The following is a 19,864-nucleotide window of genomic DNA, read 5'->3' as shown; positions in this document are numbered from 1 at the left end:
TGACCGTGTTGAAATTTATGCCATCTTTGGACTTCGTCATACCACAGTAAGCCTTAACTGTGAATCCTGTCCCTTCTTCTCAGGGCACATGAGCATAGAGAAGAAATCGTCTTAACACACCCAGAGACCCTACACCAAACGATGGAAGAGAAATTAGGTTTGGGCCTCACGTTTATAGCTCAAACCTACCATTAACATTACAAACAAACCCCTTAGAGAGGCAGGGATTACGCTTGTCAAGAACACATAATGCATTTTAGATTTCGATTCAGATTTTTAATAAATTGTGCCAGTAGAAGCTTTCAAAGGCAATGATATATCAATAAATAACAGTTAAATTGAGTTCCTGAGAAAGAACCTACCACATGAAAGAATGTCAGATAGATGTAAATAACAAAAATGGCATTACTATATAAAAAAGCAGTAATACTGAATCTTACATGAACTGTCACAACACAAGCACTGCATACCTCAGAACATTCCTTTCATACAAATGTAAACAAATACACAATCATTTTTGTTTAGTTTAGGCTGATGAATTTATATGCTGTTGCTTAGATATCTAAACAATGGATAGGATACGATATGCTAAAACATTAAKGAATAATACGTGGAATAATATATGGAAAAAATAATGAAGCTCCAGATTTAAAAATAAAATAAAGCAAAAACACATTAAAGGAGTGTTTTCCTCAAATGTTATTATGTCAATCACTTTAAATAGGACTGTTACACTAATCTGAATTAAGGATTTTTGTGTGTGTTTACTTATTCAGTTATATATAATATATATGCAAATATGTATGGCTTAATTATCTTTAGTATTTTGATATCACCTTGAATAATTTTCACTTATACATATAAGAAAAATGCATATTTCAACACAGTTAACAATTGATATTTCAAAGTATGCCTGTAATTTGACAGAAATGAAGGACTATCGTGCTCACAGCAACATCAAAAGAGACAACAGGACAGAATAACTTTTGAGCAATGCCAACATTTTCAAATGTCAGTGCCTAAAACATTGGGATCATAAATGGATACCCAGTCAGTCATGTATAGGGATGTGATGTTTAGAAAAGCCAAGTGCCTCCTGGTTGCACAGAAGTCAATAGGGCTGCATGCACTCGACATCATTTATAAAACCAGTCTCATCTCACTTAGGATCTCAATATGCTACAGGGGCGCAGTTTTAGACATTCTGTTTTGAAGATGATGAGCTACATATGTCAGTATAGGTGCTCTGCATTACTGATAATATTGAACAACGAACACTGTGTTGTACGCTACGTGAATGAGCCAGATCTAAGCTGTTGCCACAAATTAGCCCTGTAATAATTGTCTTGCTATTGATCCTTGGTGGGGAAATGTGTGTGCTGATGATACGCGTTTACTAAAATGATCTATTACATCAGACCACAAAATCACTACTCAGTTATAACCTTTGCAATCTGTTTTACAAAATTAATATTGGATACAATCATAAGAAGAAACCATCCACACAATACATTATCAACACACTGTTTAAAATGGTCTAATTTTAGACCCTTAGTAAAAATGGATCCACAGGACCTGCCTGTGAATGGCAAGAAAAGGCCATTTCAAATAGAAAAACACTGCTCATGCAACATTCTTCACACACTAGACAATGAAATCACACCCAAATTGTCACTTGCTCACACTTTCTATTACACTCCAATAGCAGAAGGAAATAAAGCAGCTTTAAGGTTATGTCACAATTTTGAAATGTGGAAAATACACATAATAACAAAAAACATGGTGCTAATACAATGGCATCAGTAAATTTAGAAAATTAGAGAGCAGAGTTTTCTTTTTTTCTTTTTTCTTCTTTTTTTTTCTTTCTTACATTATTGCACAGAGACCTTTCATCACATGTTCTTCAGCTTTATGCATCTTCCTAAATGTGAAATAAGTGCTATGGATAAAATAAAAATGTAGAAAGGAAGAACAGCAGCATGATTTGTCAAAGTTAATCCCTATAATTTAGTAGGAAAAAAAACCCCTGCTATAAACAAAATATAAGTGCTCTTTATTCATTTAAAAAATAACGCTGACAGTTGCAGAAGTCTGTAAATGTTAATCAGAGTGGGGGGAAGCTGACCTCAAATAAAAATAGGCCTAGAAATGATAGACTGCTGGCCTTGAAGATTTTGGTGAAGACCAGGATTTCAAGTGTAATTATCAACAGTTATTTACAGTAAAACTGACCCAAACTTTCAAGAGTGCCATTTTTAGGACCTGGCTCTGCAAACTTTTAACTCCCCAGGATGACTTCAGCCTCAGCTGAAGGTACACCTGAACAAGGGTTGCAGGATCAGCTCCTAAAGGATCAGTTAAAGGCCCTTCTGGATTTGAGATTAGAATTATCTGGAGTACTCTATACAATAATTTACACATATACAGGCTGACAAGCTCCAGTCTGATCCACCACATCTTTGTCTTCCACATCAGATTTCTCAGACTGGCTGACTTCCATTCCAGAAGGTTTGGGGTATCTGAACGGATACCCGTTGTCATCAAAGAACCTCCGGAAAGTAAACTCATAGAAGGCATGTTCTGTGTGTTTGCTATTGGAAGAGGCTAATGGATCCCATGTCCTGGTACTATCACCACTAGTGTCGTTCCAAGGACTTTCTTCTTCAACTGGATCAAAGTTTGAAGTGTCCATTGGATGGCTGATCTTTGGAACATAGGGAGCTGGCTGCCTACGGATATCGGTAGAGAAGTCCATAGAGTGAAAGAAAGAATGAGCCTTGATATCATCTGCTCCATTTCTTCCAAGTCTGTCCTCAGCAGCACAGCAGAGTTTTGTGATGAGATCAGTTGCCTCAGAGCTTAGCTTGATCTGTGAGGGAATGTGTAGTGTGCTTTCCCAATTTATCACCTGAAGATGAGAAAGATATTTAACAACTTCTAATTCTCAGAACTGAGTTTTTCTGATTGTCAACACTAACGCAACAGTATACACATAACCAGTCAATTCACAGTCTGGATATTTATTTTAGAGGTTCAAGAATCCAATGATTAGACTGCATTAGCTGTCAACAGATGTCTTGAGTGAAACAAGAAACACTGCTGAAGAGGAGATAAAAGAAGGAAATCCATTTTAAAAAGTGCAAATTCCCTCTTGAATGCTACCATGGCCAGATTTGAGAACAGATTCAGTTAAAGATTACTGATATGACTTCATTTAATCCTGAAAATGTAGACTAGGAAAAGTGGACATGATATACATTCTTTCTAATAAAAAACTACTGCTTGACTTTGAAACACTCACATTGCCAACTGAGATTATTGCTGATATATCAGGTTACTCAAATCTGATGGGCACCCTAAAGAAGTTAGATGGATGACCTTGTGCTTGAGAAACCAGAATTGTGCTGAGAAGACTCATAAAGTTATATCTCTCTGTGCTGTTGGACATGTCAGTTCCGGTCTGACTTTCAAAATCTTCACTGAATAAGAAAGGATTTGTCCCTGAACAGAACTAGGAAAAATCAGGCCTTTGTAACCACTACATCTTACTCTAGTAAAACAGATAGGGATACGTCTGTGCATATGAGAAGGGAAGGGAGCAGGTTAACATTTCTCTATTAGAGATTGGAATTTTGCTTCAACCTACCTTCAGTTGGGTTTCTGTGGGTGTAGGAGCCAGAAAAGGAGGCTGCCCCACTAGCATCTCAAAGAGGATCACACCAACACTCCACCAGTCACAAAGTTGAGTGTATCCTGAAAGGCAAGTGAAAAGGTTGTTGTCCACTAACCAAGGAGAGCATGTATAGAGCTATTGTTTCTTCTTGCAATTAAATATCAAAACACAGGGCACAGGTTTCTGTCTTTTCTCAAACAAACAATTTGTGACCTAAAGTAAAGGACTTGCAATTCATCTTCATCAAAAAGTGCCTTCTGCTCGCTGACCTAAATTCTACTGCTCTCAGTGAAGATCTAATTCCAGTGTCCAGGAATCACTCTGAATATATTTAATTCACAACAAAAGTGAGCAAGGAAATCACATAATTGGAAAGAGTAAAGTTTTCTCACAATGTTTCACAGCTACATTGCTACACAGCACAACCTGGCCCTCAAAGAATAGCAAAAAGGCTTATCAAGGGTTTGAAACACTGCTCAAGGACACAGCCTGGCCTTAAAGATAGAAGAAAGCCACAAAAGACTTTCTGAGCAAGTTCCATGCAGARGAACAACTTCAACCACTTAATTGCTGAGACAAGACAAAGTAAGGTATATGTTTGAGATCTACGCAAGTACTGGAAGACTTAAATGCTGATTTCAATGGAGAAATCTCAATGGAGATTTGTGTCATCAGATGATTTGGGTATAATTTGAAATCTCCTGAACTCAGGAAGAGTCCAGGGGACTTAGGACAAGGCTTGCGGACAACTTTGAACATCTGATCTCCTCACTACAAGATTCAGTGATCGTGTCTGTTCCGCAGAAACAGCCACCCAGTACTGTCTAAATTCCTCAAGCTGAGCTTCTGAACGCAGGGTGTCCAGTGTAAATTGTGGAAGACTACTTGTTGAGTTTCCCCCAGATTCTGGCTGGGAATCTGGAGGAGATGTTTCCACAAGCTGACATCATCCACATTTAAGTGGCCTGTCTGAATCACTGATTCAGAACCATCAGCTGGCTATTCACTGGTCTTTGTAAACTCACTAGTGGTCAGAGTCATATTTCACAAGCACAGATTATGTGCTTTATATTTGAAAAATACCACTGCCAGCATCATCTGACACATTTATCAGCAGTCTCATTCAAAGCTTCAAAGCGAAGAGCACACAGCACCACCACCCTCAATGTCAGCAGCATTGATGCTAATAAGTAGAGCGTGTAGAGAAATTTGTTCTCTTTAATCTGAGTTATTTGTGGACTACAAAATGACAACCTTCCAAAGCAGTGAACTTATTTAAGGCAAAAAAAAGTATTTCAAAGTGTCAGTGTTCATTTACACAAGAGAAAAACACAGGTCATCTACCTTTACGAAGCAGGACTTCAGGAGCAATATAATTAGGAGTTCCAACTAATGAGTGGGCTAGGCATCTCTGATGCTGCTTCTTAGCTCTTTGTTCCAATGTCTTCAGCCTATCTCCACATCTACAGTTGGACACATCATCCCAAAGATCACTGGGCTCCATGCTGTCTTGTCTGATATGGCTCCCTTTCAAAAGGGAGGGAAAGTTTACATTCATAGTTATAAAACACACCAAAGAGAAACATTTATCTAGATCTAATTCTGTCATCTACTTTCATCAAATAACATTTAAACTTCAAACCCAAGGCATTTACTTCCTCCCTCCCCTTCACAATTGACTTTCCATAAGCAGCAAAATGTCTCTGTCTCAGCACAGGGAAACATACTCCCATAAGGGAGATACAGAGCAATAGTATATGTTTAGATTAGTTATACCAATTGTTTATGGCCTTTTTGCCAACACGCTCCAATACTCCTCAACGGCATGCACAGAAGGTGCCAGGATTACTTTAAACCTGCGATTAAGTTCCTTCACCATCACAGAGACCCTCCAAACAAGTATGAACCGAAAAACTGCTGCTCCTGCATCAGTCAGCTAGATGACTGATGAGGATTTAAACAGTATTGGAAACAAAGGACCAGAAACAGACTAACTGAATGAGTCAATGAGAGACAGACACATCACGGTTCACCTTGTCAGTGTACACCTGCCTCTCTTTTCCAAAATCAAACATTTCTGCCAATAGGTACCACTTAGTTTCAACACCAAGTAATGCCACACCATCACAAATAAAGCCCCCAAACACTACCTTTCTGATAGTATTTTGAATTGTGAGTCCACCTGAATCCAGTACACAGTCCAAAGTCAGTCAGTTTGATATGCCCATCCAGGTCTATCAGAATGTTGTCAGGCTTGATGTCTCTGTGAATAAATCCCATTTTGTGTACACTCTCTATAGCCAAAGTGAGCTCAGCGATATAAAATCTAGCCAGACACTCTGGAAAGACCTCCATCCGAATCAGTAGACTCATCATGTCCCCACCAGGGATGTAGTCCATCACAAAGTACAAGTTCTCTTTATCTTGGAAGGAATAATAGAGTTTAACCACCCACTCATTGTCTGCCTCGGCAAGTATATCCCGTTCCGCTTTGACATGAGCCACCTGGTTCCGGTTCAGTACATCTTTCTTTCGCAGGGTTTTCATGGCATACAGGGCATGGGTATCCACTTTGCAGGCCAGGCATACTTCTCCAAACGCACCAATACCTAGGGTCTTGATTTTTACAAACATAGATTTGTCCATTTTGGCCCTTTTAAGTCTGTTATAGTTGGACTCCTTTTGGTAGAGAATTTTCCTCATTTGTTCCTGTTCTGCTTCACAAAGGCCAGCCTTTATAAGGTAAAAACAAACCACAAGAGCTAGTACTGTTACGTTCATAGCATGAGAACAATAAACTAGCATTTCCAAAGCACATTACTATGAAAAATTAGCCAAGAACCAGAAAAGATATATTCATATGAGATATACTCTCCCCTCTGTCTGTAGAGATACTTCTGAAATACCTGCAGATTCACTGCAACTAGCTTGTTATCTGAATTTGCTATATGTGAGATTGGTCAAGAAGCATGGGGCAGTATCTTCAGGGAGAGGAGTATAACAGAACAAACCTGATCATGGGATTTGATTGCATCTTTCAAATGTGCACTTTGCCACTGCAATCCACTGTATGCATGCACTTCACAGTACGGCTTAATTTAAACAGAAACTTAAATCTAGATGCAGCAGCCCACTTTATCAACTGATGGTTCTCCAGGGCAACTCGTGTTAACACTAGTTATGCTGGCTGGCTGTTGGCTTTTGTGTAGCAGTTAAGGGGCTGTTTTTGAACTGAACATTCCTAAGTGCCTTGGGAACCCTCTTCTTTAGAAGCCATTTCTCTTCCTCTGTCATACACAAGTCTCCACTCTAAAGCTTTCTAGATCTCCTGATCTTCTTTTCAGTAAAACTTCTCCCTTTTCCATCCTAAAATACATACATACAATCCTCAGCTCTGGCCTCCCCCAGCCACTGCAGCCCAGATTCATGTCCCCTTTAAATGTACTATTTCCCTTCTGCATCTAACCTCTGACAAATCCGACTTGTCCAGCCACCTCTTGTTCCCCCAGAGCCTAACCCTAACCACCAGTAACATTTCACATGGCTGCACGAGAGACCTCTTGGGAAAGGGGAGGAGAAGGAGGGTCCAGCTAGGCTTTTCCTCCTTCAGGACGCCATCTGCACATGGCCGTCTTAGGCCATCCCCTCTCCCAAAAGCCACTGGTGGCCTCCACCAGCAGAAGCCCTTGAGCTGAATACCCTCGCTACTGCCAGATGATAGATCCGATCTGACAATTCACTCTCTGCAAAAGGCCCCTTTCTTTTTGAATACTGTTTCCAGGATCCCGAATTAACTGACATCAGCTGAAGCACTTTGAGAGGATGATTACTGCATGGTGGGAAGAGGCAAGGGGAGGAGGGTAGATGGAGCCGAAGCTGACTGATGAGCAGGCTAGAGGCTCAAGCATATGCCTACAGGGCTGCTCCTTAGATTGACTTTTTAATTTCACATCTATAGTCTAGGCCTTTTAAAGATGAATGTGGGGGCAGTCAGAGTATGCAATGAGATTCCTATAGTATAAAAATGAACTCTGGATGAATAAAGAAGGATTGAGGAGGTCTGAGAACACTTGCAGAACAGGTAGGATGAGTCTTCAGACTGAAGGCAAAAGCCAAATCAAAACAAGTCACATTTTTTAAAATGTAAGGAGACTGCATCAATCAATGATAAAGGAAGTGTTTATTGTTTCAAGGTAAAGTAATTAGTGTTGTGTTCTTGGTTAATTCTAGGATAATGGGATATTCAGACAGCCAAAATCTCCTGAGTTCATAGAGTGTTATCCCAGCTAGTGATGAGGTTGCTAAGGGAAGGAATTGTTTTTGTTTATACTTGAATTGTCTCTGAGTTATGAAGTGAAGGAAAGCTGAAGAGCCAGAAAAGAGAAGAATTAATGCAATTAGTTGGTGATTTACTTCTCTATAGATCATTCCCTATCTCCATCTCAAGAAAATATTCACTAAATCCAAGCAATGCAACATAATCTGTACATGCAATGAGGATAAACTATTAACTGTAACTAAATTGCTGTCTTTTCAACAGATTTTAGAAGCATATTTGTTTAATTTTAACCTCAACAAACAAACCACTGAGTATTCCACAGCAAGGTGAGCATCACATTGACTGATTCTGGAAATCGATTGTGCTAGAGAAGATTTGGTAGTTAATTATTATCCATTATGCATTAATAATGGCTTCCCTTAAAGTTTATCCTTAAATACAAAAGGAGACTAGTCCTGTTCTAGTCATATTTGGGAAAAAACATTTCCACATTAAAAACAAAACTACCACAGCAATCATCAGAACTCGGCAGTTTTGTTTTATGCAGCCCTATCAGTGAATCAGCTTAGGTTTAAGAGCTACATTTAGGCATGAAAGAAGCTCTCACTCAAAGTACACCTCACTAAGACCAACTTCTAGACCAAGTTCCAGCAAGGGTTCCAAGATCATTTCAAGCTGGCCAAGATACAATTATCTGAATTCATCTATCTGTATTCATCTAAAAAGATGGCACAGTGACTCTGCTGCCAAATTAAACCAGGCTTTTGGTTAATAAGTGGGTTGCTACCATGGAACTGATAGAACTGGAAAAAAAGAAAATGTTTTTCAGAGTTTTGCAAGAGCTGCAGAAGTGTTGCCAGTGTTACTTTGGCCTCAGACTTGGCTTCTGAGTTCTTGCCTAAGCAAACCCAATACTTTCCTACTATGGGGCTTTTTGCTACGTTTAACTTTTTTCTATAAAAATATATTACTCCACTTCTCAGGCTCTTCAAACAGCCTCCAAAATCTACATCCAGGCTTCTAAGTGAAAATAGCCTGATAAAGGGAGGTGTTGAACACCTATTAGTTCCAGGGGAGCCTTCCCTTAGAAACTTTTGGGATGATTAAAAATAGTAATAATCAATTTGACCTCATTAGCTTTTACTATAACTAAACAAGCATTACTTTAGCCATTTCTTGCTCCAATTGTAATCTTCTGTTAATTTTTTGCTGGTAGGTCTTTATGACATTTTCTACATGTTGCTCCATGTAGAACTTGAAGGCAAATGGTGAGTAACTCTTAATCCGGGATTCTCTCTTTTCCTCATCTTTGCCATTTTTTCGCACAGGCACTGGAGACGTCTGAATCTGCTTTTTATCCTTGCCTGGTTTGTCAGCTTTGGTGTTCTTGCTGCTTTTGTCATTTCGCTCACAGTTCTCCTCAACCTTATTGCACGTTGAATTGGAGACTACACGGAGGGTCTGCTCTACACCCATGCATAAGCAGTTGATATCAAACTGCTCAGAGCTACTGGGAAGTAACAAATGCTTGGGATATGGTGGTGGTGGACATCGCAGTTCCTGATTACCGTAATCCACATCTAGTTGGTAGGCATTAGCTGCTCCAGCAGGTGGGACATGCTGCTCAATGATCTCTAAACTGTCCACAGCTGGTGCCTGTGCAGGTAACCAGCCAGGATGGGAAGGTCCTACCGCAGTCTGAGGTTCAGGTCTCATCACTCGCATGCTCTTCACTGGCTGGAGAATATGAGCAGATGTGACTGCTGTGATGGTATTTGGAGACGTAATTGAAGGATCGGGTTTGCCTGGAGGAACCTGTCTTATAGATACAGTCACTTGTGGCTGTTGCTGGTGGTTGTTGAAGGAGTTTGTTCTGCTTGGCACTGTGGCATCTGGTCTGAAGGATACATGTTGCCGTGGAGATGTTTCTATTCCTGGGTTTTGTAAAGAATCCCGGCGTGATGGTGTTGCTGCCTGCCACTGCTGAACTTGAGGATTGTTCATGTCATAGAGGTCCATGTTTAGGCTATTTCTAGATGGAGTTAACAGATTCTGTGGTGGACTGTCTGAAAAATCATTAGCAAATGCTGGACCTCTGGATATCACGTGCATTTGATGAGAGGAAGGGCTTGTCTGTTTGTGGTGAGAATGTGATATATACAGGCTTGCTGGTGCCTGCTGAAATGCATGACCAGAGTTATTTTGAACAACCGCCCCTTTATTTGGGAGATTAGCATATCCTCCCTCCTGCTGCATCTTGTTTTGGAAGGATGGACTCCGCTGAACACCATACCCCATAGGTTCCCCCTGCACCATCATATGCTGCCTACTGTAATGTGGGCTGTTGGAGCCATGAGAGGCCTGCAGCTGCAAGGCTTGGCTGCTGTGATTAGCCACTGGATAATTAATCACAGAAGATTCGATACTTGCAGAGTATGTTTTCTGCTGATGGCTTGTTGGTGTGCTGTGAGTGCCTACTCCAGATGGCCTCTGTACAGGAGCATTCATAGCCGTAGACTGTGAAGCAGAGATTAAATAGTCCATGTATGGCCTTGGAACATCAGTAAGCATATTCGCACCTTCTGCTCCAAAGCCTGTCCCTTCATAGGCTGCATTACTGATCTGATGGTAGGACGGAAAAGATTCATTTGATCCTTCAAAGCTTGGCCTGCGGGTTACATTATTTGGCACAATACCCTTTCCTTTATAAAAAGAACACAGAAGAATGTTAGAAAACAATTCAGGTGAACCAACTACTTTACATTACTCATCCATCTGCACATTATATACACACATACACACATATACTGCGTAGGGAGTATGGGTTACAAAAAAAAACCTTGCAAGACCTAAATTAAGCACTATGAACATTTAAAGTGATGAGTGCCGAGTATTACTACTGATAACAAGCTACTGGCCCACAGTACTGTTCATGCCAGGAATCATCAGGGAGTTCTACCAAATAATGAAAATAGAAGCACAAATTCCTTGATTATGAAATCATCAGATTATACTACAGCCTGGGTTTCAAAGCTGGAAAAGCTGGACCAGCGTTAGAGATCATTAAGCACAGACAGGTGGAAGCTACAGAGCAGGGGGTAAAGTACTGCACCAATGGGAGAAAAAAAGCTCCCTAAAGGACTGTCAATACAATTTAAAGTCACCACTATTATAAGCTACTAGGAAGTCACGTACTCTATATCTTCTGTACAGTGATCTCACTGCTCACACTGGGGATCTGTTTACAACTCTCCGTTCCACCGTTCTCAAAAATCCTTGTAGCTCTCTCCTTCATTTACAGCAAAAGCATCCTGCACCTTATCCTGTCCTCTTTCCAATGTGTTGGACACTGAGTGTCCCCTCATATTACTCATCTTCCTTCTATTTGGGAGGCAAATCTTTCAGAGTGTCAACATGTTAATCTTGGCTTGAAGAATGTGCAGAGCTGAGTTAGTAACATTCCTACACTGGAAGTGTTAATGGCACTTTTGATGAGTTCTTCGATCTGTGCACAAATCGCAAGTGTATTTAGCAGGTGTTTAGTGCTGGCTGTGCTACACATACAATGTAAGACTCTGTGCAGGCCCCATTTTTTTGTTCCCCCCTCCRGTTCTTTAGCTATCACAAATCATCAGGACTTGGCCTATTTATGTCTAAACAATTTCCTTTTAAAATCTTGACTTCATAAGGTCTGCAAAATAGTCATACTGTGCTAACAGGTTTGCACAGTAGATTGCAAGCTTTTCCAATTCTTTGCATTACATCATGTCCCAGTTTGGCCAGATGCAGCATACATAAGCATACCTGTGCACTACTCACCTGCATACCTGCATACACTCTGCTATAAGCTCTGCTATATATAGACATGCAGGGACAGGCACATCATTAAGACAGGTCTATGTACCATCTCTACACACTGAAGCAGCTGCCCCCACACTAAGGAACAATGTCATAAACAGTTTTTGAAATATAATCAAATTGGACAAATAATCACTGTTCTTTAAAGTGAAGACTACAATCTGCAGCTCTTTTTCCTATGACAATGCAAGGCCCTACCAGAGGCCATGAAGGAAAGTAGCAGCAAAAATTGTCCTCCTTTGGGACACATATTTCAGCTGTGYAAGTAATCTTGCTGATACCAAGAGAGATTTGACCTCCACCTCCTAGATTTGTATACCACTAAGTCTGTTCTGATCTGACTAAAAAATATTTGGATCTGCAAAGATACCAAATGTGGTAGTTGCAAATGATTTTTTGTTCACACATTCCTATCCAACACAACAAATGTGACTGTATCTCTCGCCTGTGAAGGGTTTTAGATCAGCATGTATTTCACCAACTGCAGTCATAGGATAAACTATTTTTATACATATTCTCTGTCCCACAGTAATATCTGATAAGTTTTATTTGAGTCTTGCCTGTACACTAAAATTCTTGTGAGCTTTAAAGTTTTCATATACCAGTATAGAGAATTCAAAAGCAAAAGTTTTAAACTCTCAAACTGCAAATGAAGAAGTTCCCAGGGAGCCTTACATGACTCCTAACCACCTGCAGGAGACCTACGCTGCCCTAGCACAAGCAATCTAAAACAAAACTAATCAATATGATTTTGCGGTACCTCAAACAGGCAAACATCAATTACGTGACATGTGAGTTTTGCATTTTAAGTATCCTAAAAGTAAAGACAGCTTGAAAGGTTCAGTATTCAAAATAGCTGCAGTAGTTATATTATTTAGAAATCTGTGCACAGTGGAGATGCTCAGAAAGCAAAAACAAAAGCAAACTGAAGACTACTGGGTAATTAAAACTCTATCCTGCAAAGACTGAAAAAAGTTCGAAACAAATTTTTCAACCCTTTCAGAGGAAATGTATGTTTTTTTAGGACTGGATATGTTCCTTCAATTGAAGGAATAAAGGCTTTGTAATATAAAGCAAAACACAATTCAGTAATTCTGTCAAAATTATTTTAAATTCTCCTTAAAGCCCAGCTGAGGCCACATTTGTACATGCATCATGACAGAGCTCCCCAAACGGCAGCAGTGCAAACTGGTCTTCTTTATGTGTCAGGTAGCCATCCTGCAGGATAAAACCCTGGGAAATATCCTCTCCTCAGACTTTTCCAGAATTTCCTCAAATAATAAAACAGGAAGCCCATGACTGGTAGAAGGGGTAGCGGAGCTTCTACCTGCAAACAATCACGCACCATTCGTCACCATTTGAAGCTCCATTCCTGGGAGTGACTACTTCGAAAATGAAGTCCTTCCCCTTTTCCTTTTTCCCTGTATGTGACTGCCCTTGGGTCTCTCCATGAAAGAAGTGGCCTTACTGAAGAAATCCCTTTCCATGGATTTTTGTTTGTAAACTGAATGGGCATTTTCTTCCCCAGCTTTCCTCATTTCTGGCCATGCCTGTCAACTTTCTCAAATTTAATGTGTTTTCCAAAACAGATCTTCAATTTGATCAGGAGGCAAGAAGGAAGATGATGCTGAGGTGACCAAGATGAGAAATTTGGTGTGTGGAAATCTCTTGCACTCAGTAAACTCAATTTATGACCATACTTGGAGGTCTTACTATTGTAGTAAGACTTGGTTTGAATGGATTTTGTTAGCGTCAACTACTCCAACACAGAGAAGCCTTTAAAAGTCTAAATGTTGCAACTGATGCAAGAGAACTTTCACGTCCAACAGAACAGCCCCCTCACAGCAGCTCTCCAGCCCACTCAACCCTTCTCCCACTAACCCCCCCATAGCATATAACATTACTACATGATTCCACAGGTTCAATCACTYAGAGGATGGTGATTTGTCTACTTGGCCAATTTTTAAAACTGAAAGAATATAAAAGTAACAAACTCTATCCAAACTTGAGTGCATCCTGATCACAGATCAAAAGCATTCTGCACTGCTCTAAGTGCACGTTAATGTCTGAATGCAAACAACTCTTGCAAGGTCTTCTATCTGCAGCGGTTCGGTGTTTGCTGATGAGACATGCAGGTCCCAAATGTTCCCATTTGCTAGTTTACATGAAACAAGGCTGAAGGATGCTAGCAGGGACAAACAAAAAAGCTTCTGTCATCTTGGCCCAAGCTATTGCTACAGTGCACTCACAAAGGTATCAATATGAATGRATTCCTGGGAAGTGAGCTATCTCACAACTCCATAGTAATTATCTACGTGCAAGTTTTTACTTTGTGGTAAACTTGAGGTGGTTGACCTGACTTGCACGGAAGGACAAACTGCTTTGTGCTTAGGAAGGTGGAGTAAGAACGTGCACATGGATGCTTCTTGCAAAGTAGGTGAGCTGCGTTCAGCTTCCAGCTCAGCTCACCTTGCCATGTTCATGTGACTGCCTCCTACAAGATCACTGTCAAATACTGCCAATCCACCTCTTCTTACCAGCAACAAGTCTACTTTAAAAACTAGTGTATCACAAGAAGAAAGAATACAATGTAAAGGAAAGTTTATGCTTACCTGGTGAGGTCTGCTTAATTACACGTACTATCTGCTCATTTCTAGGATCCAAGTAGCCCATCTTACTGATATACTCCAGAGCTGCTTCAATACTTCTGCTACCCGTCTGCTTCAGTGCTCGGACAGCCATCTCCTAAATAAAGCAAACAAGAGTTGATTAACAGTGAGACAAAACTCAAGTATTGTATTTTAGGCTAGAGAGYAGTAAGCTTTCTTACATTTACGGAAACATTTTATAATTTGCACCAGATCACAGCTGCCTAAAGCCAATTGGACTCATATTTTGAAAACATATGTATGACTTACACAACTCAAAAATTAAAAGGAAAAAATAACAAAAAACACAACCCACACAAACTCTGGCAATTAAAAAAGCATCAAATTGAAACCTGTACTTGAAGAATCCTTAAAACAAACCTTGAATCAGATCTGGAAAAGGCAACATAATTTGATTTAAGAAAGAAAGAAATATTTAGCTTTCTGTATTCAAGCAGCATGTCTCTTAGTCACACCTGAATATCTCTCTACAGTAAAAATTAAGCTTTCATGGATGCCACAAGATGCTAATGAGGCAGARACCGATTTCTACTGAGCAAATTCTGGCCCCACAAGAGTCCATGGAGGAAGACTCTGCTATTTTGGTACAGTTGGTACATCATTCACTATCTATTTGGAAAATTACTAGCGTATTAACTGGATTTCATACTACTATTCCTTTTAGGTGTATTTTATTGGGCACACATCCATCACTAAAACATTAATATGGGTGCCAAACACAACCGAAGAACTAAAACTGCAGCAAAAACAAATAGTCTAATTAAACTTCTCTATCATGTCCACTGTTAGTGTTCCCTGCTTTATAGTCAGGAAGTCACACTCTCCTGGAGTTTGTGTTATATATTTACTTATGRCCCAGTTACACTGAATACCTTTCATCAGTGACTCTAACCATAGGATGTAAAGCAAAATTCACAAATGCTCACAAGGTTGCATGGTCTTTCCTGAAGATATAGAGAGCCCAAAATCCAGAGCTTAAACGTTTAATTCAGCTTACTGAACTTCAGCCATCAAAACATTAGATACCTAGTCTAAAATAGTTGTTGAGAACCTTTCCATAATCACTTCCAGAAGGCAATTCATAAAACAGATACATAAAACGACAGGAGATGAACTGACCTTTGGCGACAATAAAAGAAGATTAGATGGACTGGTTTGAACTCAACTCCTATCTCTTAGATGGTTAAAGCTGGATGAAATGAATATCACCATCAAGGACTTGCTTGCAAATCTCAGTATGGTATTATCTTGCCACTTTATTGCCAATCTCAGGGGACTTCTGTCATTGCAACCTGCCCACTGAGGGCTGAATCAGATGCCATTTGTGCCTTCTTGGCTTAGCTTGCCAACTTTGCAGGTGTGATGACTAGGTTGGCACAAGCACTCAGCTCTCCCAAGGGGCAGTTCTGCACCCTGGCCAGCATTCAGGTAGCCCCAACACGTATGCTCCTTTTCCACATCATTTGTAGCAAAGAACAACTTTGCTCAGTTGAACTGCAAGTACATGTAACTTTCTGGCTTACTTTTTACTTAGCAAGAGAGGATCATCTTAGATGACACTAATTCACACTTAGCACAAAGCCACACGCTGGCACTTGGCATTTTACTTTGCTTAGATCAGTCTCCTCCTACTCCTCCCCAAAATGGCAGCATTTTCTCCATTACTCAGAGGTTCTACTTGGGGAATAACTATAGCAAGTTTGAATATTTTTCAAACAATTTATGACTCATAATTCATAGAAAGGCAGGAGCTGGTTTCACATTTCCTATAGCTGAAATATTTCACTGGCATCAACACATTAGTAAGGGCAATTTTAAATCAACGAAAAACTATTATGCATGAAGGAAAGAATTTCCCACAATGTTTTCTCCTCTCTTTTTTTTTTCTTCTGAATACATTTCTAAAGTATTAGCAAATTCACATCCTAGTGTTCAGCCTTCTCATCATCCAGGGACTCTGGGCTGCTAACACACACTGCCCATTTACACCAGCTGGGATCTAGCCTTAGATCACAAGTCTTAAAGACTAAATCAAATATTCTCAATATGCAAGAYTGAAAGGTCTCTGAGATGCCTTGGATGTTATCGGCTTCTTTTTTTGGTTTTGTCTTCAATGGGGTTCCAAGAGAATAAATGCTTGGTAAGCAATTATCTTAATGATTCATAAGAAAACAGCTCACATAGTCCACTTCTCTGTCTCTTAGCTGTGTCGGCTCTGTGGGATGTAAAAGGGCTAAAATAGGTTTGGTTTATATCATCTGTGTGGAGATATAATCTCTGAAAACAATCCTTTCCCCCAAAACTGACACTACTGTTGTCATTTCTTGCCACTGTCTCTGTCAGAAAAACAAAGAAAAAAAAAGACAAAAGTCTATTCAAAGCGGCATGTTCTACCTTCAGCAGCTGTGATAGCTGTGTTTCATGCTGAAACCTCAACTGGAAGAATGTGAAGGAAAAAGCTCAATACCTTTCACTGCAGACTGCAGCAGAACTTACCAGAGGGCCAGCAAGAGCCTGGGACTGGCAGGTGTGTCACCGACAACCTGTCCCCTGCAGACCACCAGCCCACGCAGCACACCTGCACCCCAGAAAGGTTTCCTCATTACATAGCCTATTTTCTTAGCACTTACATTACTGTTGGAAGAAACTAAGCAACCTATTTGTGGTTCCCCCTGTACGTCACTCCCACAGCTTTTGCCTTTTCCACCCTGGCCATCAGGAGACACAAACAGCCCCTCTTTAGGCTGAGGGTTCACAGAAGCCCAGCATGATCGCCAAGCAAATGGAGAGCGACCAGCAAAACATAGAGGTTACACAAATAAAAGGACTCCCCTTTCCTCAGAAGCAGATTACATATGACTATAGAGCAGCAGTTTTCCACCCAGGAGACCAGCCCCTCTGGGGGCATGCAACACCCCCAGGCATGGAGGGCCACAGGCAGCTCCAGCAGTGTGACAGCTGGCCTTCATCCTTCTCTACCTTGTTTTCCCCATCTCCATCCTCCACAGCTACAGCTCTCTCCTCTCTGTCACCCCCGTGAAGAAGACAACGCTTGTGGCTGAGGCTTACAGGAGGGCGCACTTGGTGTGCAAGGGGGCACATCGGCCATCTCCCTCCTGCATGTGCTGTACTGGTGAGCTACGGTGGGCAGCAGCCCTGGAGGGCTGGCCCCCCACACGCTGGCAGCAGGGAAGCTCATTGCTCTCCGCCAGTGGGGCCAGAGGCTGGGGAGAGCAGCTGGGGGGCCTGGGTGCAGCATGAGTGGGTGACCAGGCTGTGAGGGAACCGCAGCTGGGAGCCAGGGCTGGGTCTGCTGGAAACTGGGATTTTTGAAGCATGGGGAAAAGGGCTGAAGATGGATTAAACAGTATGGGTGACTGCACCTGCAGCAGAGCTGGGGTTGAGTGCAGAGGCTTGAGACAGATTCAGAGCATTTGTGAGGGGCAGCAGAATGGGCTCAAGGAGAGAAATCAGTCCAAAAAGTTCACAAACTGCTACTGTAGACCACAGAAGGGCCGCGGAAGCAATGGGACAGACCCTGGGCAAGGATAAATGTGCATAGCTACATTGGGCACGGAGCTGTCTTGATTGTATACAACTCTAAGGTAAGTACATTTTAGGAACAGGGGGAAAAAAGACCAGAAATTAGACATATAAAAAAAATCCAGTTGGAGCCGTATCCAATGCCAAAACATTCAAGTAGGCACCGGATCAAATCCAGCTCCCACTGAGGTCAACACAGATTTCCATTAGCTGCCAGGTACGCTGTATCAGGCCCTCTGCTTCAGATCGGTCTCTTTCTGCCAGGCCAACTGCTGTCAGTCGCAGTGCGGTTCGGGAAACCTGGAGGACGGCTGCATGCTGCTAACCCCAGCGCCAGCTGTCAGGCTCCAAGGAGAAACACAAGCCCTTGGCAGCGCACACATAAACCACAAGGGAACGGAGTGGTCCCAGCCCCGGCTCATTCTTCACATTCTGTGTGTTCACTCCGGAGAGCTCAAACATCTCACTGCTGAGCTTTTAGGCACCCTCTGGCTTTTAGACACCACTAAATGCAGCTGAACAAAAAAGAAAAAAACAGAAAAAGAAAAGAAAAAAGCATCTACAAGGGGAAAATATGTGCCTTTTACTATTACCTTTTAATAATTTTATAATTAATGTTACAGTTGCAGTATTAAAATGAGGTTTAAGTGGCTGTCTGTGGTTCTGGGCAGATCTAATGGAAAACCCAAGTCGGCAAGAACCACAAAATCACCATCGTAGGGACTCTCAGGGTTTGGGGATTGAGGCAGCTCTGTGGGATTCCAAATTTGTGGGCGCACGGAGAGATATGGGGAGAGGGATGTTTCCCTGCTAGTCCCCACAGTGGGCTACCAAAACCAGATAGCTGCACGGACAACGCGCTCTCAGTTATTTCCCCAGTCTTGCACTGGTAGAAGGCAGCTTTCCAAGAGATTTCAAGACTTTGCTAGAAGGAAAGCCACCTTTGAGCTCAGATGCTCAACAGGAAAAATTCTTGTYTGATGGTAAACAGATATTTGGATGTGTGCATATACAGACTTCATCTCACTCTGTGCTCCGTAGGCAGTGTGAAAGGCTTTCCCCGTTTTACCCTCCTGCCTGGCTGCACTCCACCAGCATTGGCAGAGGCTAGCGTTCTTGCTGTACTACAGGGTTGTCCAGCAACATTTTTCATTCAGAAAGCTCCTAGTTGCCAAGATGTATTTATCATCCAAGTGAAGATTGCACAAGAGGTTACAATAAGTAAGACTTTTTCCCAAGAACATTGTGTCTGAAGGGGACAATAGGTCCTCCAAAATTTGGCAAGGGTAATTAATTGCTAACAACAACAAAAATTAATTACTTGCTTTCCATTCACAAAGAGGGATGGGTGACAGATGCAGGAAACAGATACAAGCTCCCCGCGGAAGGGAGAAAACTAAAGTTCGTGCCAGAAGAGCCGATCCAGAATTGATTACAAACCTTTCAGAGATAGCCCACCATTGTAGGAATTTTCATTCATGATTTTAAACATGCAAAACCCAAGAAATTCAGGAAACAATGTGTACAACATGCTCTGTTGGGATTACTGCAGCCCCACAGAATGTAGATCCTTATTTTGTTAATATTCTCTATCTGTAATTATTCTCTAATTGGATGCTTCATCCAGTTCTGTACTCTAGGTGTTTTGCCTGATTTCGGGCTGCTACCATCAGGGGCTCAATTTTGCCCACAAATTCCCATGCCTAACTCTGATCCTAATTAAAACATTCTTGACTTGTAAATAAGGAGCTAACTTGAGAATCGTCTTCAGTTTTAGTGTATCAAAAAAGCAGGAAAAAACCAGCACTGGTAGAAACCTACTGGGTGCCCATTTGTTTGTCA

General features: G+C 41.2%; 1 protein-coding gene across 8 annotated transcripts in view; it reads right to left on the bottom strand.

Annotated features, from left to right (window-relative positions):
- Window positions 1-267: 267 nt before the first annotated feature.
- LATS2 (large tumor suppressor kinase 2) overlaps window positions 268-19,864 on the bottom strand; it is a 50,559-nt gene continuing 30,962 nt past the window's right edge. For all 8 annotated transcript variants that reach the window (XM_026090957.1, XM_026090958.1, XM_026090959.1 and 5 more), the window contains 6 exons: window positions 14,423-14,555; window positions 9,117-10,654; window positions 5,824-6,406; window positions 5,018-5,200; window positions 3,647-3,753; window positions 268-2,908 (listed from right to left, as the gene is read on the bottom strand). In XM_026090957.1, coding sequence (XP_025946742.1) covers window positions 2,414-2,908; window positions 3,647-3,753; window positions 5,018-5,200; window positions 5,824-6,406; window positions 9,117-10,654; window positions 14,423-14,555 — 3,039 coding nt within the window. In that variant the 3' untranslated portion in view covers window positions 268-2,413. The remainder of the gene's footprint in view (window positions 2,909-3,646; window positions 3,754-5,017; window positions 5,201-5,823; window positions 6,407-9,116; window positions 10,655-14,422; window positions 14,556-19,864) is intronic.

The sequence above is a fragment of the Apteryx rowi genome, unplaced genomic scaffold, assembly GCF_003343035.1.
Source record: "Apteryx rowi isolate R43461 unplaced genomic scaffold, aptRow1 scaffold_885, whole genome shotgun sequence".
In the NCBI taxonomy this organism is placed as follows: domain Eukaryota; kingdom Metazoa; phylum Chordata; class Aves; order Apterygiformes; family Apterygidae; genus Apteryx; species Apteryx rowi.
The sequence above is the reverse complement of the archived record's forward strand: the minus strand, read 5'-3'. Positions and strand labels throughout refer to the sequence as shown.